General features: G+C 59.3%; 6 protein-coding genes across 6 annotated transcripts; all 6 read right to left on the minus strand.

Annotated features, from left to right (window-relative positions):
• Positions 1-1,259: 1,259 nt before the first annotated feature.
• LPMP_100580 (hypothetical protein) lies at positions 1,260-3,530 on the minus strand (the record flags this gene model as incomplete). Its single annotated transcript, XM_010698478.1, has 1 exon — positions 1,260-3,530. The coding sequence occupies one exon, from the start codon at positions 3,528-3,530 to the stop codon at positions 1,260-1,262; it is 2,271 nt and encodes a 756-aa protein (XP_010696780.1).
• Positions 3,531-5,428: 1,898 nt separating this feature from the next.
• Positions 5,429-6,910, minus strand: LPMP_100590 (flagellar glycoprotein-like protein; the record flags this gene model as incomplete). Its single annotated transcript, XM_010698479.1, has 1 exon — positions 5,429-6,910. One exon carries the CDS (start codon positions 6,908-6,910, stop codon positions 5,429-5,431), a length of 1,482 nt encoding a protein of 493 aa, XP_010696781.1.
• Positions 6,911-8,775: 1,865 nt separating this feature from the next.
• Positions 8,776-9,513, minus strand: LPMP_100600 (hypothetical protein; the record flags this gene model as incomplete). The annotated part of the gene is made up of 1 exon (XM_010698480.1): positions 8,776-9,513. The coding sequence occupies one exon, from the start codon at positions 9,511-9,513 to the stop codon at positions 8,776-8,778; it is 738 nt and encodes a 245-aa protein (XP_010696782.1).
• A 734-nt stretch (positions 9,514-10,247) lies between these two features.
• LPMP_100610 (hypothetical protein) lies at positions 10,248-11,375 on the minus strand (the record flags this gene model as incomplete). The annotated part of the gene is made up of 1 exon (XM_010698481.1): positions 10,248-11,375. One exon carries the CDS (start codon positions 11,373-11,375, stop codon positions 10,248-10,250), a length of 1,128 nt encoding a protein of 375 aa, XP_010696783.1.
• A 1,359-nt stretch (positions 11,376-12,734) lies between these two features.
• Positions 12,735-18,137, minus strand: LPMP_100620 (hypothetical protein; the record flags this gene model as incomplete). Its single annotated transcript, XM_010698482.1, has 1 exon — positions 12,735-18,137. The coding sequence occupies one exon, from the start codon at positions 18,135-18,137 to the stop codon at positions 12,735-12,737; it is 5,403 nt and encodes a 1,800-aa protein (XP_010696784.1).
• Positions 18,138-20,644: 2,507 nt separating this feature from the next.
• Positions 20,645-21,685, minus strand: LPMP_100630 (hypothetical protein; the record flags this gene model as incomplete). Its single annotated transcript, XM_010698483.1, has 1 exon — positions 20,645-21,685. The coding sequence occupies one exon, from the start codon at positions 21,683-21,685 to the stop codon at positions 20,645-20,647; it is 1,041 nt and encodes a 346-aa protein (XP_010696785.1).
• Positions 21,686-22,514: the final 829 nt, after the last annotated feature.

Genomic DNA, 22,514 nt, shown 5'->3' on the forward strand with positions numbered 1-22,514 from the left:
CGACACACACACACACACACACACACACACACACACACACACACACACACACAGACCCAACGCGGTAATGCAAGCCAGGAGAGCTGCGGTGCCGCTCTTCCTCCCTCCTTACCTCGTTCATACAGTGTTGCACCTCCACGCTTCTCCTCAGCCGATTCTTTTCTTCGTTGCTTCTTCCAGCATTCAGTGGACAAACACACAATCAGCATACGCCGACACCTACGCAGAGCGGAAAGGGTGTTGTTGCTGATGACCGGTGATGGTGAGAAGAATTCAGATCACGTAAGAGGCCCAATGAAGGGAGAGAGGCGAAAGCGACAGGGACAAAGAAGAGCGGCGGGGCAACGTCAATAACCACCAACACAACATAGCGAGAGAAAAGACAACGCATCGCACGCTTTACGAGATACACAGGCACACATACACACACACACACACCGAGAGAGAGAGAGACGTGCAAGGAACAAGCGAAGAGGGGGGCATGGAGAGGGCTTCTGGTTTTCTCTGTGCTTTGCTTTGGCCTTTTCATCGACCCTTTCGCTGCTTCCTTCTACTCCCTTCTCGATGCAAAACACCGCAGGCAAACGAGGGATTCCATACATGTGCGTACACCATTGTGGCGGACGAAGCAAGCACAAATCTAAAGAACCACGCAGGCAAAGAGAGATGGCGAGGGTGGTCGAACAACGCCACACACAAACGCAACGTGGCCGACAGACACGGAGTCGCGCCAAACACGAGGCAGAAGGGGGACCATGGCGGCAGATTGATGCTCAATAAGAGGGGTGGTGGGTGGTGGTGGTGGTGGCATGTCCACTGGGTGTGGGCAACTCTCTTTTGTCTCTCTCTCTCGCTCCATATGCGTCTCAGTGCGCAGGTCACTCAGTCCACGTGGAGAGAGGGAGGCGGAGCCGCCGTCTAACACGGACAAACGTGCGCGCTTCATCACAGCCGCGCACGACGTAGAGACCCCCCCTCCCCTCACCCCCCACACATACACACACACACATATAAACTCCGAAACCAACAAGAACTCAAAGGTGGTAATGGCGGGAGGACAAAAGACAACAAACAAAGAAGGCAGTGAAAACATGAAATCAACAATGTACGTCTTTGAAGGAGGAGAGGTGTGTGTGTGTGGGGTGCTGGTGTGTGTGTGTGTGGGCACGTGCAGCCCCTCCTCTCTGGCGCGTCCTTCTTCTACGGTGCCCTCTCCGAGGGGGGGGGGGGAGGCGTCCTCCCTTTTGGCTTGTTCGCGCTTACCTGGTCAAGGGGTTACGGCTGCCTTCCTCGCTGGTCATGTCTAGGGTGCTGATGAACTTCGGCTCGCTGGTCGCAGCCGGTGCCACGACGGTGGCGAGGCGCCGCCGCTTCGAGGTCATGATGACTATCGCCACCACCAGAAAGGACGCCACCAGGGCAGACGCCACGGCGATGCCGACGATGCACCCCGTATTGCACTTGCGGTTGTTCCTTGTCGTCGCATTTATCAGATAACCCATGACGTCTGTCCAGTCGGTGCCATCGAGGCAGCGCGAGATGCCAAAGTTGTAATACAGGCTTTCAGGGATGAAGACGGTGATGTTAAAGTTGCTGTAAGGCAGCCCCGGCAACAGCATCTCGGTGAGGTTGTTGATACCGATGCGCGGAACGCAGCCGGGGGCCATGTTGTTGTACGAGTTACTCGAGTTGCTGTCAGGGCCAAGGTAGGGGATGCTCTGATTGCACCTCGCCAGCTGGTTCTGAATTGCACTGTAGATGATCCACCGCACCTCCTGTTGCTGCGCTGCAGTGAGGACGTGGAAGGGATACGCGTTCCCGGAAAAAATGCAATCATACACGCGGTCCATCATGTAGGCGCTGCGCACTGCCGCGAGCATCGTCGTGTTGAACTGAACGGCCGCGAGCGCCGCCGCGGTCGTCGTGTTCTCGAAGAAGCCGAGCTCATTCAGGATCTCCCCGAAGGCGTACGGCATCAGCAGCTTCACCAGCGTCAAGTTCGGCTGGGCGTTTACCGTGAAGTTCTGTGCGTTTGACGTGTAGATGTACGGGTACTTCAGGGCGGCGCGGGCCGCAGTGGCCACAGCGCGCTCGATCATCAGCATCTTGGTGAGGTTGCACATGGGCAGCACATTTGGATCGCCAAAGATGATTTGGTTCGTGCGGTTGTAGTACGTCTCCAACCCGTGCAGCGACCCCATGAAGGGTGTGCTGGTGACCGCTGCGCTTGACGCCATGGAAAAGAAGCGGTTCGATATATCCACACCAAAGCTCGTGTCCCACGTGGTGTCGTTCACTTCCGGCGTAGACTGGTCGATCGCCACGTACGGGAAAGGGACGTTCGAGTGGCCCACGATCTCGTAATTCATGCCATCTAGCAGCACTGGAATGGTCGAAGCCCTGTCTAGGAAGTACAGCGGGAACGGGGTGCGGGTGATGGTGTCTCTAATGGTGGTGTTGCTCACTACGATGGCCCGCACAACACTTGCACCGGCGGTTGTCATGTACACCACGTCCAAACTTAAGGGGTAGATGCGCGCGATGCCGCAGAAACTCGGGTCTGTGAGAGAGTCGACGTTGTCCAGGGCTAGGTTGCACGTGGCAGTCTCCTTACCAGCGATGAGGGTGTACGTGATCGATGTCCCAGCGGTGGAGACCCTGTAGACTGCGCTCGTCGAGGCTGCCATCAAAGTCGGGATACCGGGGTTTGCGGTGTCCCTGTTGCTGGTGAGCTTGACGTCGACAAACACGACGGCTGTGGTTGTGCTGGCAATGTAGCCACCAGCGAGGTTAAACCAGTACAGGCTCGAGCTCGGCGCGATGAAGATGCCAGCAGACGACACCGCGAAACCCTTGAACTCCGATGTCGACGTCTCTGACAAGTTGGCGTAGGCGGTACTGCCAGCGAGCATAACCTGCGTGCAGGCTGACCCCGTCACGGCGCCGCCGGGGCCTATGAGGCATTTGTAGATGCTGTTCTGGGCGCTGAGAAGGTAGAGGTTGCCCTTGTATACGGTCACATCGAAGAGGCTGATGCCATTTTTCACCAGCGTCACGTACACGACGCTATTCATCACCCAGTAGAGAAAGCCGTCGTTCTGCACGTAGTAGACGGTAGAGATGGGAGACCCGCTGCTGGAAGTGGTCCGCACCGTCGTGCAGCCGAACACGCCGGTCAGCCGAACCTGGTCAATCGGTCCGCTGTTCAAGTTCATCGAACCCTGGCCATACCAGAAGCTCAGGTAAGTGCTGTGACGATCGAAAGTGAAAAAATAAGAGGCGCCGCCGATGAGGAGCGCTGTGTCCGTCACGTCGGTGGTGTCGAAGTTGGCGCAGAGCGCGAAGGGGTTCAGAATGCGGTTCGTGCCTAACTTGCCCTCCTCGTTCTGGCCTACCAGCAGCGCACCGGCCACCGTGACGCCCGCATGATCGTACGCGCGCGCCGTGGTGGCAGCAACGGTGACGGCGGCGATGAGTACAGTCAGCAGCGTCGCTGCCGCGGAGGATACTCGATAGACACAGCGCCCCATTCTTGACTTGTTGTTTGTCTCTCTCTCTGTGTGTAACCTCCCTTTGGGTCTGCTTTAAGAGCGAGCGAGCGAGAGAGAGAGAGAGGGGGGGGGGTGGCAGCAGCACAGGGAAATTTAACCCTAAAAGAAATCTAACTGTTCTACGACACGGACGCCCAGACACAGGCACACAGGCACTCGCCGCAGCTACTGCTGTGTGGGTGTTTTGCGTGCGAGAGACTCAGGGAGACAGAGAGGACTGTGGGTGGAGAGGGAAGAGAGTCGAGTCAGCGGCCGTAGGAGGAGGAAGAGAGCAATAAGCAACGGCACACCCACCCACACCCACCACGCAACGCACCCAAACACTGACGACCAGACGAGAGTAACGCACAGCGCTGTGGGGGGAGGGAAGGGAGGGGCAGATGAACGTCCTCCCTTTTTTATCGGTTGCTTTCCAGCCACGAGCACAGACCCACGCACAAAGGGTACAGCGACTGCCTGCTGAGCTGTGCTGCGCTGACGAAGAGTGAGAAGGCCAGCGCGGAGCGAAGGGGTGGGGTGTAACGTGTACGAGAAGAGTGCGGCTGCTGGCACAATGTTTCCTTTTCGCTGTTTGTTTCGCTGTGGTGTGTGAGGAAGATTGGCCGTCTCCGTTGCTGTTAACAACCTTTGCGTGAAGAGAGGCAGGTTGTGCTGTGTAGGTGGACTTCTAAGAAACAGGTGGAGGGTGGATGGGGTGGTGGCTGTTGGAGCAGTGGCATTAAGGAGGCAGAGGCCATGTGTAGAGAGCATGCGCACCCTCTTGGGAGAGAGGGAAGGGGTGAAGAAAGACACGGCAAGGGAACTTGCCCATCTCCCGATTGATCTCCCCAGTACGATCATCCCTGTTCCACAGACGCTGTTACTCAACCGCTTTCCTCTCGTCGCACACTCCGACTCCACTACGAGAGGGGGGAGGGGGAGAGGTCATGTCAAGTGCAACGAGGATCCCCTCTCCCGAAGTTCAGCCTCACATCCTTGATAGTACAGATACACACACACACACCCTCGTACGCCTTTGAGTTCACATTAGGAGTGCTTGTTTGCCTGTTTTAATGTTCCGTGCCTCTTCCACCTTGTTCTGGCGCGGGGGTGGGGGCGGTGGTGGTGGTGGCGGCTTGACGCAACGGAGAGGACATTGCTGCATTGCTGATGTTTCTTTCCTTCTCGCTTTCGCCATGTCGTCCGCGACACGGGCCCAAAGACTCCGACAAACTCGAGAGAGACACGTACATACCCCAACAGCATCAACTCTAACGTCTCCCTTCCCATCGCAAGAATTACTCCGTACACCCACGACGACCGCAATAAACAAACCACTGAGTGTGACCACCGATGACGACGTAGCGAAACAGCGTCGTGACGTCCCCCCTCCCCTCCCCTCCCCTCACACACAAAGAGCGAGAGGACGGGGGGGGGGAAGGGACGGAGAGAGGAAGCCCACACCCACACCCACCAACTGAACGGAATAGAAAAACGTGAACGATGGTCGTACGAAATGACGAGAAAAAGGGGGTAGGCGATACACCACGGGGGACTCAAACGCAACCACACCCACACACGCGGGCCTCTGTACGCTTTGAGCAGCTTTCCCTCCCCCCTTCCTCGTCTGTTGACGCTCGTCTCTACGCGATTCGCGGAAAAGCCAAGCAAGAGAGGGAAGGGAAGAAGGGGGGAGAGGGAGGCCTGGTGGTGTGTCCCTTCTAAAGTATAACATAAATAAGGCCTTCGCTTTTCGTCGTCTTTTCTCTGGGTGTGCGGCAGGGGGTGGGGTGGGGTGGGGCTCTCTTTCGCCCCTTTCACATTCAAACACACGCACAGAGAGGGAGGGAGGGAGGGAGCCACAGTAAAGAAAAATAAAGGGTATGGGTGAAGTCTAGTTAAATGATGGGCACCATCACCACCGCCGCGAGGATGTTCGATGGGCTAATGATCATCAGTATAATGAGCACGATACCAGCCGCCGCCATCACCACCGAGGACGCAATGGCACCCCTGCACACGTCGTCGCACGCGGATTCGGTGTTCACGAGGCACTTGGGGGCCGTGATCGTCTTACAGGTGGTCGTGCAGTTGAAGAAGCAGAAGGGGCCAAGGTTCCAGCCGCTGTTCTTTAGGGATTCCAGAAAAGCTCGTGTGCGTGTCCAGGTGGAGGTCACCAAGCGATCTTGCGTGAGCTGCAGGGTATAGCCTCGCGGGCCCCAGAATGTCAAAATCAAAATTGTGTGGTCGTTGCTGAGGTCGGCGGTAATGTTGCCGCACCACCCCGAGACGTTCATGTCGCCGTACACGAGTGTGGTGGTGCTGTTGTTTGGAGGTATCAGGAACTCGCTCAAGTAGTCAGTGGTGTTGTATGCCTCTGTGGCGTCCATGCGCATCCAGTGGTAGGCCTGGGCCATGAGGCAGCTGTCGTTGATGGGGAAGGCTTCTGTGGGGAAGGCTGCAAGGCCTCGGTGGCGTCCTGAGAGAATTTCATCACTGTCACTGCTGCTATCTTCCGGCTGAATGGGGGTTGCGGAGACAATCATGAACTTGGTGGTTGTTAGGATGTACCAGCTGTCAGGGGTACGCTCGAAGAAGAGTTGCACCCTACCGCCGATGACCAAAGTGTTAAAGTCGATCATTTTCTCCGGGATCAGCGCCGGCGAGGCGGTCGGTGATGCTATCGCGCTAAGAGAAGCGATCGTGCTGCCGTTGGAAGTCACATACAACACCTTCGTGCCATCGCTGCTTGTGGTGAGAATTCGACCAAAGTCGGCTACGCGAGGATCGCTCACCTTCCACGAGGTTGAGCCGGGCTGCGCGTATGACCAACAGTAGATCTGCAAGGTTGCGTTCACGATGAAGGCCCGGCTGAGTTCAGGAAGAACGGTGATGGCGCCTGGGACGAAGAAGGGGTCGCTGGTGAAGTTCACCTGCCCCACAGGACTGCTCAGAGTTGGAATATACAGCACCTGGTGGAGGCCGGTATTAGAGAGGAAAACAGAGGTTTTGTCGTCGATGATCGAAATAGCGAGTGAGTTTGGGGTGCGCAGAACACTCGCGTTTAAAATTGTTATTGTCGTCTGTGTGCTCGTGTTGATGAAGCGAAGGGCGCTGTTCACAGTATCGGCCACGTAGTAGCCGCCGTTGCCGGACGCGAGGGAGTTGGAGCGACTGTCACCGCTGGCGATGCCGCCGAAAAGGGCCTCTGTGGAGGGGCCATCGTTGTTACCCTTCCTTGAGAGATTGCCGGCAATGGTGGAGATGTAACCGTTCCTAGAGATCAAGCGAATGGCGGAGCCGCTGCCCCCCATGTCGGAGAACACGACCCCGTCCTTGACCATAGCGCCGCCGTAGCCGACTACGCCGTATCTGCCCATCCCGCTGGGGCCGTCCACCGAGTCACCACCGCCCGGGCCGTTGACGAAGAGGGTGTAGTAATAGTAAATGCCGTCATAGTAGGGGTCGGAGTCTGAGCTTTGCGCAGCTGCAGGGGCAGAGAGTTGAAACAAAACATAGAGAGCAATAAGAGTGGTGGTGAGGGGCAGGAGGGGAGAAGGCCGCCGTGCCCGTGGCACCGGCGGTTGCCCTGTTGTGAAAGCCACACGCTCCGACATCCGATCGTGTGCCGTGGCGAGTAGAGGAGGAGGAGGAAGAGGGAGAGAGGGGGGGAGGAGACCAAGGCTCACACACTCTCACTTTGTGTAGGTGCAAGAACGAAAGGGGGAGAGGGGGGAGGAGACGTACTAAACCCGACAGAAAAGAGCGAGGCAAAAAGACAGGGGGCACACACGCACACGCAGGGCTGCGGCACAGAAGGAGTGAAACCGCCCCGCAAGCGCAACAACAGCCACAACACACGACGACGAAGGCGGGCCGCGTGACTAGCTCTAACAGGAGAAGAAAACAACAGTACGAGAGCCGAGGTCACCCGGTCACAGCTCACAGAGCGCGCCCAGGTGTCTGGGTGTTTTGTCCGTACGATGTGGACGATATGAGGAACAATGACAGCAGGGGAGAGGGGAAAGGTGTGATGGTGGCGACTGGGTAGCGTGGGCTAGTTGGTGAGGGCGGAGGGCCGAGCTGTGAACTCACTCGTGCAGAGAGAGAGGGGCGTGTGTGTGTCAGGGAGAGAAAAACGAAGAAGGGGGGAGGGGAGGGGTAACAATGAAGGAGAAGATGGAAGGTGGGCGGGCGGGGAAAAAGCGAACTGCCGTTGGGCCCCTCCCTTGTCGCGTTGTTTTTTTCGCTGGCCTCTCTCTCTCTGTGTGTGTGTGTGTGAGGGGGGAGGGAGGGAGGGAGGGGAGGGGGAGTCGCAATGCTTAGGATGGGAGGGAAGAGAGAGAGACACCCGCACACGCACTGAGGTGGTGATATCAATGAGGGAACAAGCAAACACCCACACACACACACACACACACACACAGAGGCACCGCGTTTGCAGGTGAGTGATGGTGGAAAGAATGGGGGGTGGGTGGGAGGCCAGTAGCCACCGCGAGGATGCAAGGAAGGTAGAGGGAGAGACTAGTCGCTGAGGTCGTAGGGTTGGATCAAGGATAGGTGCCAAGCAGACGGCACATAAGCCCCAGCCCATGCTCTTCGGCAGAGAGGGCAGGTACCGTGCGTCTCTCTGTGTGTGCGTGCCCATCTCTGCGAGCGAGGAAGGCAGAACGGAAAGGGAAGGGAGACGGAGAGAAGGGGAAGCACAGACACACATGAGTGACTTACACCCCTATTTCTGCCCCCCCTCTCTCTCTTTCTTTCTTTTGCTCTCTTGTTCTCGCGCAGAACACCGTGAAATAACGAGACAAGACTTCAAGACGGCGCGCTATCTCCGTCCAGTGAAAAGTCTGGCAACGTAGTGCACCTCCGCACTGTGTGAAAGAACGACTTCTGGCTGATGGCCATATTTTCTTCCTCTTTGTTTGTTGGTTTGTTCCCTCTCGAATGGTTCGGCGCTGTGTCCCCCTTCGGCACTCGTACAGATGCCGCCGATATGGTCGCAGTGCACAGTGGCCTAGCCGAGATACCGGGTGTATGCGTGTTTGTGGGTGGGGGGGGGGAGGGCGAGGTGATGTTGAAACTACGAGGGGTACCCAAACAAACATGTCCACACACGCGCACAACGGACGCTTCTCGGCAGATTACGCTGCCGCCGTAGTCAGCTACGCGAATAAAAAGGGCAGCGTTCGCTGCGTATCGCAACACTGGGGTTAGTGGAAATCGCCTGCATTATCGCACGCACTCACAGCTTCGTGATGCGGTTCACCGGCTGCCCGTTCTTGTTCAGGTGAGCGAAAGGGCACGCCGCGCCTCTTTGGCAGCCCTCTGGTGTGCGGTAGAAGTGGCACAGCCCAGCGCTGCCCACGTTTGCGACGTTGCCTGTGATGGCGCTGCTGTTGTGCGCGTGGTAGACGGTGTTATCCACGTGCTGCGCATTGCGGCGCAGCTGTGCGATACGATAGTCATTCAGCTTCTCAGCCAGGCTTGGGTCGTCGGGGGACGGGAGCGGTGGAAGCGGAGGGGCACCGGGGGCAGCACACACTGACGACGATGGCACGGCGGACACCGACCCAGACAGCAATGACGACAGGACAGCTCCGCTGTTGCCACCGCTACTGCCGGCATTGTTGTTCCCACTCAATGCCCCACCATATGACTTCTTGTGTTCAAAGGTGGTGAGCTGCTGCACATCCGCCTCCTCCTTGTCCACGCCGTAGTAGCCATCACACACCTTGTAGAAGTCCATGAGGGCTTGATGGGCAATGAACGGCGATGGACGAAGCGTGTGGTCGTGCGGCTGCACCGCCTCGTAGAGGGCTTCGGGGGAGAGTGCCGTGTACGGCTTCGGCTCGGCAGCCCGCACGAGACACAGCATCGCAGGGGTAGCGTTCTCGATCAGGTAGTTTACGCGGCCCGCTTTGCGGCGACGTGCTGCTGTGGCTGGTGCTTCCACCGCTTCCTTGTAGGCTGCCGCAGACATATTTACGAGGGAAAGGCCCGGAGGTGAGAAGCTGTCAACAGAGAGAGAGGGGAAGCGCAGGCGCTCACCAACACGTTGAGTGTGCCTGTGCTTGCTTCCCTTCCTCTTGCTCTCACAGGGAGTAAAAACCTTGACAGCCCAGAGGTTGCCGGAGGCGGGGTCCACAGTACAAGCACCAAGAGGAGGGGGGGGGGAGAGTACTTGTTGACGGTCACTCGCGTGCACTTTGCTTTGCCTTCCAGAAAGGTGAGGAGTGGAGGGGGAGGGGAGGAGAGGGTGGAGAGTAGGCGTGTGTGTGTGTCTGTGCGTTTGTCGAGGCAGGATGGCAAGGCCGCCCGCTACGAGAGACGGAAGGGGGGCGAGCGAGTTGGCCAAGCGAGAGAACTCCCCCACTCCCCCCTCCCCACCACCACCGCAATGATTATCGGCATCATGACAGGCATTCTTTGCTGCTGCTGCTGCTGCTGCTTCCATGTTCGCACGTGTCACTCTGCTCTCGCTCTTGCCGTGGCACAGGAGAAGCCAAATCTATGGCACCTCCCTCCTTCCTCCCTCCCTTATTCACCCAGCTCGACAGTAGCAATGAAGCCAGCGCGCCAGGGCCTCTGTGTGCGTGCCCGTAGCGTTCATGGGCAGCGAACGACTCTATTTCTTGAACCGCGTAGAAGTTGCGCGCAGACACACACGTGCCCATACACGCGCAACAGTCAACGGGGAAGTCCTAGAGAGCACTACTACAGTGGCAGCAGCTTGAACTTGTCGATGGCCCACTCCCGATACATCGCTATCTCACACGTTGGAAGGGCGAGGTAGTCGTCTACCATGTCGTAGCTAATGGTCGCCGCGATCTTGTCGTAGTCAACACGCCCCTCTCGCACTTCCTGATAGTCGATGCTGTCGCTGCCGAGTGTAGCGCCGCGGCGGGAGTGATAATCGGGGTTCCTGTGGCACTGGCGAAGGTAAAGCACGTAGCCCAAGAGCTCTGCCATGGCCCAGAGAGGTCGCTTGGTCTCTTTGGCCAACGTGTGCTCGCCTTCCGCGCCGCCCTCATCAGAGAGCGCACACGTTGTCCCCTCCGACGCCGGCTCCCGTAGCGGCGGAGCGCGACGTTGCCGACGCTGCACCGTCGCCGTGTCGGTGTCGCGCGCGTCGCTCGGGAGTACGTCACGCAGCTCGTCGCCTACAAAGCACACAGTGCGGTAGTGATGTCCCGGGAGCAGTCGCACTTCTCCCGTCTCCGGCGAAGGCAACATCAGCACGCAGCCATCGCGCGTGGCTGCCTGCGTGCGCTTTTCTTGTAGGAGCGTCAGCAGTTCGCGGCGCACCTCCTTCACCTCGCGCGTGATGGCTTTGCGCTGGACCGACAGCGCTGACATAAGGTGCTTCGCGGGGACACCCCCACGTGCTGCGTCGGAAGGGGCAGACACAGTGGAGTCTCCGCCGCCCCTGTCAGCGTGACCTCCGGCGTTGCACTCCGCGGGTTCTGGGAGCCACTGGTCCTTGTTCCGCCGCCGCGCCCGGATGCATCGCATGGACCACAGGTTCTTGGTCCTGAGGAGGTCCGCGCGTGCTGCGACTAGCTTCGAGGCGCGCGATTGCAGCTCTAGCCGACGCTGACGGCGCAGGCGGCGCTGCCGGAGTGCACCAGTGCAGTCCAGCAACAGCACTGGGCGGTCACCGTAGCAGTGCACCGGGTGACGCGCAGCACCTTCAGCAGCGACCACACAGTTGCCAACGTCACTGGCATCAGTAGGGCGCTGGTCGTCTTCCGCGACTGTCCTCGTGGCGCGCGGAGAAATCAAATCTCGAGGAATAAGAAATGGATGCTCTGCAGGGACGATCATGCGCTTGTGATTGAGCATCACGACGAAGTTACGGCGAGGGTTTGAGTTGGCGTATGCGATCTCCCAGGAAAATGATGGCGAGGGCGCGCTTGCAGCATGATCTTCAACAGCTGCATTGGGTGTCGGGGAAGCAACGAGCGCCACATGAGGCCGATGTGGCAGGGAGGAGGGGAGCGATGGGAGGCGGGGAGGACCATCAACTGAGTTCTCGCTGAGGGTGGGGATGGTGACGTTGCTGTTTTCCATAATCGCCGTGCGCGGTCGCTGATTCTGCAGTTCATCGGAGCGGCGAGCTAAGGCGACAGAGGAGGGTGCGGGCGTGATGGATGTGTGTTGGGCATCCTCGGATGAGTTGCATGATTGTGTTGTCGGCACTGACATGCCATCGTCCTGCCGCGTACGCTTCTGGTCCGACGAGTGCGCAGACGAGGTAGTGCTCGTGCTCGTGCCGCTGTGCTGCGACGGACGTGACTCGGGGGACGAGCAAGAGGAGTGCATGCCCAGAAAAAACACCCTGTCCGTGTGGTCTGCAAAGGGGGCGCGAGGAAAGATGAAGACGAGAGGGAGGAAAAGAGAGAGATGGAATGGCGGCTGTGCTGAGGTGTATTCACTAAAGGCTCAACAAGCAACTTCAGCTACGATACATGTCGCTCTGCTGGTGGGACGTGTCCACGTGGGGGTGGGCCATATCGAACTACGCGAAAAGAGAGAGAGAGAGAAAAACACACCGTCGTGTTCGTGGCGCGGGCAGCGGCGGCTGAGGCGGTGCCCCTCCCCTCCCCTCTTCGTGTGGTCTCTCCCTCCCTCCCTCTCTCGCTCGCAGTCTTTCGTCTCCTGGCTGGGTGAAAATGGTGAGCCCCTTTGCCGGAGGAGGGAGAGGGGGTGGGGACGTGCGCGGGTGTATCTGTGAAGACCCGTCGACGTGTGCGGCGGCTGCCGCGAGACCCACAACCCACAACAACAAACAAGCCGGGGTCATGTGGAGCAAGAGAGGATGGGTACTCTGGTGCACACCGTAATGGGCAGAGACAGACAGACAGACAGACAGACAGACAGGGAAAAACGAGGAACGTACATCTAAGGGGGTAGTGGACAGAGGCAATCACCAGCTCAGTACACGTCTATACAAACATTACAAACAGGCACGCGTGCTACGGAGAAAGAAGGGGGAGAGAGGAGGGGAGGGGAGGGGAGGGGGGCGGTGGTGAGCCACACCGCGACTTCAACCATGAAGACCGTAGAGAGAGAGAGAGGAGAGAGGGAGAGCACCATTAGACATGCAGGCACACCCACCCCCAAAGACAGGCCACTCTGTCTTACTCACCATTCACACTGGGATGCCTTCTTACCACCGCCACCGACGGCGAACCCTTTCTCTCACTGCGGTGGGAGAGACCCACGCCCATGGGGAGAGCAGGGGCTTCTCGGTCCGGGCTCCACGTTGACCTGGCGTCGCTCGCTGCAGCCTCCCCGCTGCACTGACTTGCTTGGAGAAGAGAAGGCGCCCGGCGGAGCGGTTGCTCCACGTTCTGCCACTTGTGCCAATGATGCTGATGTTGGTCCACTTGAATCGTAGCGCATCTGCATCAACGCCAGCACCTCTGGGGGGATGGATGGTCGTTGACGAGGTGAGTGCGCAAGAGAAGACGGGAGAGGTGCCGCGGTGGTGGAGGTTGGCGGTCCTGTCCTTTGCGGTGGTGAGGCGATGAATGTGGTCAGGGGTGGTGGGGCCATGGTAGAGGAGGGGGGCGACACCAGTACCCGGGGGAGAGCGCTGGGGAAGGCGGAACTCGAGAACAAGCGCAGCTCGTCGGCAAGAGTCGGCTGCGGTGCAGTGGTAGAGGTCCGCGACTGCAGCATGAGCGATGCGGAGACGCGAGAGCGATCGCTTCGGGTGATGTGAAGGGCACCCCTGCTGCTCTTCATGCTGCCGTCGCTGCTCGTGTGACGCTGACGACCGCTGTTGAGAGGAGACGGAGAGGAGACGGCGATGCATCCGTCCAATAGCGTGGCAGAGCTCACCGAGTGCTCCAGCCCTGCCCGCACAAGTGGGGTCGCAAGGGCGGAAGGTGGTGAGCGGAGTACGGAGAAGGACAAGGCTCGATTTGCGCAGCGGCGGCCGCCCCCGACGCTGCCACTTCTACTGCTGAGACTGTGGCTCCGATGAGAGGATCCACGCAGGTGCTGCGGCCACTGTTCCGCAGCGCTTGCGATCGAGGTCGATGGGACAGACCAGGTGCTGAATCTATCTCGCGTCTCGCCGTGTCGCCGTGGGGCTTGGTTAAACTCGGTGGACGACAGCGAAGGCCGTTCACTCGGCGTGTGAGGAGCGAACGGCGAAAGCAACAGGGACGACGACGTCGGCAACGCCCACGACGGTGGCGGCGAGGCGGCGCGCAGTTCAGATGGTAGCAACTGCGAGCAACGCGTACTGTACACCGCTTCCTCGACGGCGTCACCGCGATGGCACGCATCGACAGGCGAGAAAGCGTAGGGTGGTGGAGGTGTGTGCTGCTGTCGCTGCTGGCTTGGATGGGGGAGGGAAAGCGCCGCTGGAGTGGAGTACACTGTTGGCCAACGCTCGGCACTGTCGGTGTTGCTGCTGGCGCCGATGACGGAGCTAATGGTACTCCCGAACGTCAGTCGCTGCGGTGCGACTGCTAAGGCCTCGCTTAAGCAACTTCCACAGCTGTGAGTGCGACTTATAGGGCAGACGCTGGCGGATGAGGAGTGAGTGTCCATCAACGACTGTGACTGTCGCCGCCGCTGGCGATTCTGCTGCTGCTTCCGCGGAGCCCACGAGCGTCGCCGTGCTACCGCGCTGCCGTAGACTCCACTGTCTGCTGCGCGCACGCCGCGTCCCTCGTCGTCTTCGCTGAGACCGCCACCGCAGCTGGTGCGGGTACCGCCTACACTTCTAGGAGAGGCCATCGCTGCCGCGAGGAAAAAGCTGAGCGATCCGGTCGAGCATCGCGAGGGGGATGAGAGTGGCGAGGACGACAGGTGCTGAGGAGAGCGCACCAGGTTGCATGTCTTGGGTGTCATTGCCACCGCCGTCGAGCCGCCTCGCGTATACGTAAGGTGCGTCATGCGAGCCAAGAGCTGGATGTCTACCTCCTGAGCGCGCGACAACAAGCTCGCGCCACTATATCCACTGCAAAGCGCCGCGTTGTCGCCGTCCGCTTCACTTGGCGCCGCTGTCGAGGTGCGACTCCTCCAGCCAGGCTGCACCTGCAGGGAGGAGCCGGAGGTGCGAAAGGCAGACGGGTGCAAGGGCGAGGCCGCAGCCGGGATGGCTTCTGCGACAGCAGTCCTTGGCGGGGTCATGGTTACGGCTGCAGATGCCTGTGCTGCTGCAGGGGACGCATAGACACCAGAGAGACGTGTTGGTGTCTTGCTGCTGCTACTACTACTCCCGCGCACGTGTCTGTCATCGTCGCCTTCTCTGGCCGCTTGTAGGTTCTTTCGGCCCCCAGTCGTCGTTTCAGAGACGTCTAGCGGATGAGAATGAAAGTTGCTCATGCTGCTGCTGCTGTGGGTTTTGTGTTCTTTCATGCGAGGGCACGGCGTCGACGTGGACCATGTGGAGGCGCGCAACAACGATTGCAAGCGTGCCTGCGCTGGAGTGGAGAAGATGGAGAGCATTGAAGACGGCGTGGAAGACTCAGCCGGAGTGGTGGTGAGGTGGACGGTGGCCGCAGCGGCACCACGGTGGTGGTGCTCAGCGCCGTTGCCTCTACCCCACGCGACAGTGCTCGGTGTCGAGAGGTGTAGGAGCCGGTCCTCTACGGATAGGGCAAGGCTGACGGCAACTCGGTGCGGTGTGCAGGCGGAGGGCTCCGCATTAGTCACGCCGGGAGCGATCCAGCAGCTGCTGCGCGTCGTGGCGAGCGGCGAAAGCGGAGACGCCGACAGGTTGCTGTTGGACACCTCTTCGTCCTCCATGCCCACTACGCGGCGCATGGCGGTGTGGTTCTGCGAGGGCGGGCTAGACGACGTCGACGCGGCGCTTTCGCAGCAACCGTCGTCGTCGTCGTCGTCGTCGCCCTCGTCAGCGAGAAAGGGCCGCCGGTGACGTCGATGGCTATCGAGGCTGCATGTATAGCAACCCTGGGCACCTACATGCGCCCCGCCCTCGTCGACGTCTGAGGCGACCCTCGTTGAGCTGTCGCCCCCGTGATCTGGCGAGAAAGAGAGACGGAGCATGTCGGACAGGTAGACTGTCGGCAGTGTCATGGCGCTCAACGCCGGGATGCCGACTGAGCTGCCGGCTTCGTCGACCTCCTCTAGTGCCTCGCCCACATCGATACTGCCGGCTTTGGTGTCGGTACGGACGTGCCACAGCGCGAACGACGGAGAGGAAGACGGAGACAGCGATGCGACGCGAGAGAAGGATGGCAGTCGAGAGTCACGACAGCTGCGGACGCAATCATCGCCACCTCCGCCCACTGAAGCTACCGGCTCTGCACTCTTGTCCGGTGGCTCTGTAGCTCCGAGGCTGCTACAGCTGCGCCGGCTGCGGCTCTCGTTATCGGCACCGTTACTCCTGTCAGGGCTGGTGCGCCTCACCACCGGCGTGTCCTCATCGAGCACTCCGCACTGGTGCGCTTCCGACGTGTTCTTCGCGCAGTCGAAATCATCTCGAGTGCGAGGCGTAGAGACCGCTATCCTGGCTGCCGCTGCGTGCCTGTCATCGATTGCAAGGCTGTTGGAGCAGCTCTCTCTGTGTCGGGGATGGGCAAACGCGGAGACTCCTCGACTGCTGTCGCCTTGGGACAGCGTGCTCTCTCGGCCGCACGCCTCTTCACTGGGCACTCGGCTTAATGGGAGAACATCTACGAGCGCGACGGTGGGCAGAGAAGCGCGACGCACAAAGTCTACCGGGATCGGAGACGGCAACACCGCCGAAGATGATGTCGCCGCTGTTCTGTCGACGCCCACAACACCAGTGGTGGCATGCAAAGAGGTGCTGAGGTCATCGTCATCGACGCGTATGGACGGCGATGACAGCATTTGCGCTGTGTGTGTGCTGACCGACATCGCGGGTTGTGCTGCAGATCGCGACCCAGTGACAGAGGCTGGCGTGGAGGACGACGCGCCAGCAGTGTGGCGCGACACGGATGCTGCTGGGGACGGCGACAGTTGCCGATGACCGCTGGCGCCTTGCTGTGCAGCGTCCGGTTGTGGCCGCCGCCTCCGCGCAGCTTGTCCTCTCCGCCACCGCAATGGGAGGTCGTGTGGCTGCGGTGACGGCGAAGTGCTGCCACGGGCACGCGTCTGTGCCCAGGCGAGATGCAAGCCTCGCGCGGCAACGACAGAGTCTGCGCGTATCTCGTCTGCATCGTCAGATGTGTTGGTTCCATGGAACAGGTGCAGTGCTGCCGCAGCCGCAGCTGGCCCTCCTCGCGGTCCCTCACTTTCCGGCCGATGTGTGTTTTGTGCATCCGGGGAGAGAGGCGTGTGTTCTGCCGTACGCTGCTGTGGCTCACTTGCGTCGCCCTCACCGTCGTCAGCATCGAACATGCGTAGATCGAGATGACGCTGTCGCACCACAGTACGTTGAAGCTGCTGCAGTAGTCGTTCTCGTGCGATCACTTCACCGTGGATGCTGGAACCGACTTCGTCGACCTCTGTATCGTCATTGCCGCCACTCATGCGCTGACGTGGGTGCCGCGAGAGAAGCCAGCGTGACTGCTGCACGTTTTCCATAGCGGCCTCGCCTGGCGTGTCGTCTCCACTAGCAAGGGAAAATGAGTCGCGGCGCACGGGGTCGTAGTGACAGTCGGCGTTGTTCGATCGCAAAGTTGCCTCGACCGCCGCTGTGGAAATCGCTTGAGGACCAGAAGGGCGAATGGCTGTGGTGGCGAAAGAGACGATTGTCGTGCTGTCGCGCGGCACCGAGATGAGGGCTGAGGAAGTGGTATCGGGCGTGAGGGGAAGGGCTACAACGGCGCTGCTGGTATTCGAAGGTGCACCACCGTGCGAACCGGGAAGAGGTAGGGGCTGCATGCTGCCACTGCGGCCAACGCGGTACTGCATGTGGTGCGGACCTGGCTGTGGCGGTCGATGATGGTGATAGTGGGGTTGGCCGGTGCCCAACGGCTCCTGCTGCTGAGGGTATGGATGAGGATGTGTAGTTCCTACAGAACTTGACGGCACCGCTGTTGACGTCAGCGTGGCTGCCACGCGCGCCATCGCGGCAGTCACCGACTCAGGGAGGGGGTGCTCCACCACAGAGAGCCCGCTCTCCGAGGAGCCTGCAGGGGGGGCAGTTGAGCTTCCCGAAGACGTTGCGAAGCGTTCCACGTGACGCTCACGAACGTCAAGTTCGGTATTCTGAGAGGCGTACACTGTTGCTGTTGCTGAAGGTGGCGTGCCCTCCGTCATCCAGCCACTGACGGCAGTAGAGGAGGAAGCCTTATGTAGCCGTCTTGCTCCGGGCGATCCGGAGGCGAGGAGCGGCACCGGCCGTGATGCGTGGAGGCAGGTAATCCTTTCACGCTGCCGCCGATGAAGGCTCACGAAGAGGGCGGTGTAGTCGAGCGGGCAGCTGCCGGAGTGCGGGGTTGGCAGAAAAGTGCGCGTGTGTCCGGTACACATAACCTTGAACTGAGGAGGCAGTGCCAGCCCGGTGGTTTCCATCGCCACACTCGCAACCGCTATGCGGTCGTAGCGAGGACCTATCACGCAGAGATGCGACCCGAGCGGGTGCACAGTGTGCGTTGACGTTCCCCAGGTGCGCGTGAAGACATCGGGGGGAAGATAGTCTAACGGATTCATCAAGGGAGAGGGGGGGGGGCGGTGCAATCACCGGTACAAGTCGCGAGAAAACGAAAGGGGGAAGAAAAAACGCCACCGTTCTGCAGGAGAAAGTGGCGGTGAAGGGAAGGGAGGAGAGCCAACCAAGCAGGTAAAGGATGAACGAGAGGGGGAGGGACGCGGTAACCTCTGTAGCACCCGTGCGCCTCTGTACAGCCGCTGATGCGCAGCTCTTCTACTTTGCACTGTATGGATTCACTCAGTCTGTGTCTCCCTGTGAGTGCGTGAGCTCCAGCAAGCGAACAAATCTGGTGGGTTTCTCTCTCTTTCTCTCTCTCTCTCTTTCTCCCCTATCCTTCGTCTTCGCGCACACGGTAGAGGAAAGGTGGACGTCAAGCCGGACACGAAGACGAAGGCGATCCAAAGGGGTGTGGACTCGATGGGGTGCTGTTGCTGCTGCTGCTCGCCTGCTCTCTACCTCAGGGCCCTTACTTGCTTTCTCGTCTTCGTCGTCGTCCTCGTCTTTTTCCCCTTCTCTTGCCGAAGCGCACGCACGCACACACAGGCAGAGCAGCGACCTTTCGATCAAGTTTCCTTCCGTCCTCTCTGCATCTCCGTCCGTCCGTGTCCGAGGACAGGCCTTTTAGATGGCCTAAGTGGACGCAGGGGACACGTGAAAAAGCGAGAGAAGCAAAGTGGGGGAAGACGGCCACTGGATGAAACAGGTAGCAGTGATGGAACCAATCGCGAGAGAGGAGAGAGGCTGGGCTGGTGATGGTGGTGAGATGGTCGTGCTGGGCAAACAGGACGACGACGACGAAGGGGAAAGTGAGGTAGGTGAGCAGAGCAAAGAGAGGGGCGTGTGGGTACAGCGAGAGGGAGGGAGGGAGAGCGAACGAGGCAGACCGACAGGGGGAGGGTGTTGACAAACACATACACACACACGCACACACACACACTAGAAAGAACCAAAGATTGAGGTAACGTAAGGGTGACCCAGACTGAATGATGAATGTAGAGTGTATGGGGAGAAAGAAGGAAACCGAAAAGAGGACAGTCCGAAGCTTCTGCCAACCCTACAGGGTCGCCTTGGCCACGTGCGGCAGCGTCTCTAGCGCCCAATTAGCGTAGGGAGAGAGGAGGGAGAGAGGGGGAGGGGATGAGTGAGTCTGAACAGAAGAAGAAAACAAACCAACAAAAAATTCGCTCGTCTCTTGGCGTGCTCTGTGTGAGGTGCACGTCTACGGTAACAGCGGGGGGGGGGGAGATTGAAGAACGCCAACACAGTGAGGGGGAAGCTGATGGTAGTCGTAGCCCTGTGTTCCTGTGTGTGTGTGTGCCAGCAACCAATCGAGCAACACCACTACCGCTCTTTCGAGTGCAAGATTTTGAAAGTCTACACGAGGAATCGTATCGTCTTGGTAAGAGAGACCTGTAGAGAGAGCTGTGTGCATGCTCTTCGTGTGCCCATGAGGAGTGATGGAGCGAAGACACAGTGGGGCGGAGGCAAAAGACGTGAGGGGGGAGAGAGAGGGGTGGAAGCAGCAGCTTTGAAGGTGTGTCAAGGTCACTTGCGTTGTTGTGAATTGAGTCAAAGAGCAGAAAGCGTGCCGCACGGGTTTTTTTCTTCTCTTACCCACGTGCACGCGTGTGCTGGTGTGCCCGAAGGTGCGTCTCGCTACTTCAAGAGCGGTGTAAGCGCCACATGCACACCGACGCAAGCACAAGGAACGGACACGAGAGGGAAGGAGGGGCCTGGAAGAAGGGGGTGTGTCGATGGGTGCAGGAGTTGTGGTGCACCCATCGGCACACACCAAGAGCCACGGACGAGGAACAGTGAGGGGGAGATGGGGGTGGGTGGGGCTACGGGAGACACCAACTGCAAGACGTACACAGACCCCGACCACACTCATCACCACTGCCCGTCTTCCCCGTCTTCCCCCTCTCTCGGTCACCGCCACGTAAAACGTTTTCTTTTTCGTCTGAGTTAACCAAATAGTGAATGAAAAGGGCAACCGCGATGGTGACAACGACAGGGGCGGTGCGGCCGACATCGTCACCACCACCACCACCTCCTCCCCCCTCTTCCCGCTGTTGTGCAGAGAGCGAAGAAGGAGCAGAGGTATATGTGTGTGTGTGTAAGAGAGAAACGAGCACACACACACACACACACCACGCACATGCGCACACGTGGAGAAGTACAAAGTAACACGAAATAAACAAGCAGTGATGTGAAGAGTTGTATTCACCACCGTCTTAGCCTGTCCAACAGACGGAGGGAAAGGGGCTCAGGTGAGTCCGGGGTTGCACAGTAACACTCTGCCTGAGCTTCTCACTTTCTCTCTATTGCCGCACACGTTGTCTTTGCACCATCGCTGGAAGCTTTTCTCTCTGCTGGACAAGCGTCCACCATGCTTGTCCTTGCGAAGAACACAGCGACGCCACAACCTCCCTCCTCCCTCTCCCCTTTCCTCTCCTTTCACGCATCCTCGGAGAGCTTTATCTTCGCTTTTCTGTCTTGTTAGTCTTTAGGTCGCCTTAGTCGTCGGTTTCACCGCCTTAAAGCGAGGTACACCCTTGCACAGCGCCAGCCCAACCAGTGTGCCGATCAGCGTTGGCTGCCAGTCGAAGTACAATATGCAGATCTCCCCTACCCAGCACGCATACTTGATCCAGCCGCTGAAGCTATTCAAGATGGCCATCGGTGTCACGCCGTGGTAAGCGTATTCCATTACAAACAGTGCCGCTATCACGTCCCACGGGCCGAACTGCTGCTCCGGGGCGGCCGTGCCGCCATAGTAGAGATAGTTGCCCAGCCACATTATCATACCCGAGAGGGTGGCGACGCCGCCGCAGTACATCATCAGTCCGCGGGAGCCCAGGGTCGGCAGGACTTGGTGGCACATGGTGTGCAGCAGCATCATTGCGTATGTCATGGCAAGGAAGTTATTCGTCAGGAAGGAGTGCAGCAGCCACGTCCACGGGCGAACGCTGTTGTCGACCCCCCACGTCTCCAGCCACCAGCGTTCCTCCGTGTTGCTACCGGTGCTGCAGAGGCAAAAGACGGTGAAGACAACGAAGTTGATGGCGTTGACGCTGTTGTAGATGTGTGGAAAGTTGGCGTAGTCGTCACGCAGGCCGTGGACGTGATCCATGAAGCTCTTCTTCTTCTTGGCTTGGCCCTTGCCACCCTTCTTGTTCTTGCTCCCCCTCGAGGACGAGTCGCTCTGTCGATCGCTGCCTTCGCCGCCGCTGTTTGTCTTGGAATTCGGTTCTTCGCCCTTCTTACGGGTTTCCTCGGCATTGCGGTCTTCCTCCTCTTGCCGTTTCTGCTGACCCTTTTCCTGGCTCTTCACGCGTATCCAGCGATGCTGCATGGGGTGCTGAGACGGCAAGAACGGTGTGGCGAGCCGTGCCCTCCGCAGGAAGGTCGGGGCCGGCGTCTCGCTGCAGCTAACAGGACTCGTACGAAGGTTCACTGATGGAAAGCGGAACTGACGCTGAGAGATCAGTGTCGCTACCAACGCCATCGGTGGTGCCGCGTGCAGGAAAGCTGCCTCTGCCTTCATCGCCACACAGACGCACGGCAGCGACGAGGTGCTGCTCGGGTGTGTCACACGAGGCAGCGCGGCTGAGGTGACGGTTCTCACGACTTCACATACGCCGTGGAAGCGAAGCATGTTGTTGCTTGTTTATGTGGTTCCAGCTACCACTCGTGCAGTGGTGGTGGGGGTGGCGGGGGCGGGGGGGGGGAGAGGTGAACGTAAGTGTAGGTGAGGAAAGAATACCGAGAAGAGGAGAGGGAGAGTCAGAGATGATTCGCATGCTTCGCGACGAGGTAGTGTGCACTGCGAGAAGGCAGACGCCGCCTGCAACAAGGAGAGGAGTCTGCATGAATTCATCGGGAGGTGTGTGACAGGGTGGGGACCAGCTGTCTAGGACATGCGTCCAGAGTTCATCCTTCACTACGTGTAGACCCCCTCGCCTCTCCCCTGTGGTCTCGCGTACGTGTGCGTGCGAGAAGGCCACACACACACACACACACACACACACACGTGCACCCCTTCTACGTTGGAGAGGCAAAGCGGAGAGGTGCACTTCCTCTCCCTTACGCAGGCGGGTACGCGAGGGAAAAAGCGAGTGCCGTACTCGGCTCGCTGTTGGTACTGTCGTCTACGTCCACATCAGCAGCGACGTCGCTGGTCTCCCATTGTTCATATCTGCGTCTTTACTTGAATCACCGGTAGGCATGGGGTCAGAACAAGGGGTGGCCGCTGGCGGAGTGGAATCAAGGGACCGTGTGACGGGCGCTGCCGTCGGTGCTTTGATTGGAGATGGGGCGCTCTCCTTTCTGCTGGTGCTGCGATGGTGTTGTGGAGGGCAAAGCGGGAGATGCGC

Source organism: Leishmania panamensis (assembly GCF_000755165.1).
Source record: "Leishmania panamensis strain MHOM/PA/94/PSC-1 chromosome 10 sequence".
Lineage (NCBI taxonomy): Eukaryota > Euglenozoa > Kinetoplastea > Trypanosomatida > Trypanosomatidae > Leishmania > Leishmania panamensis.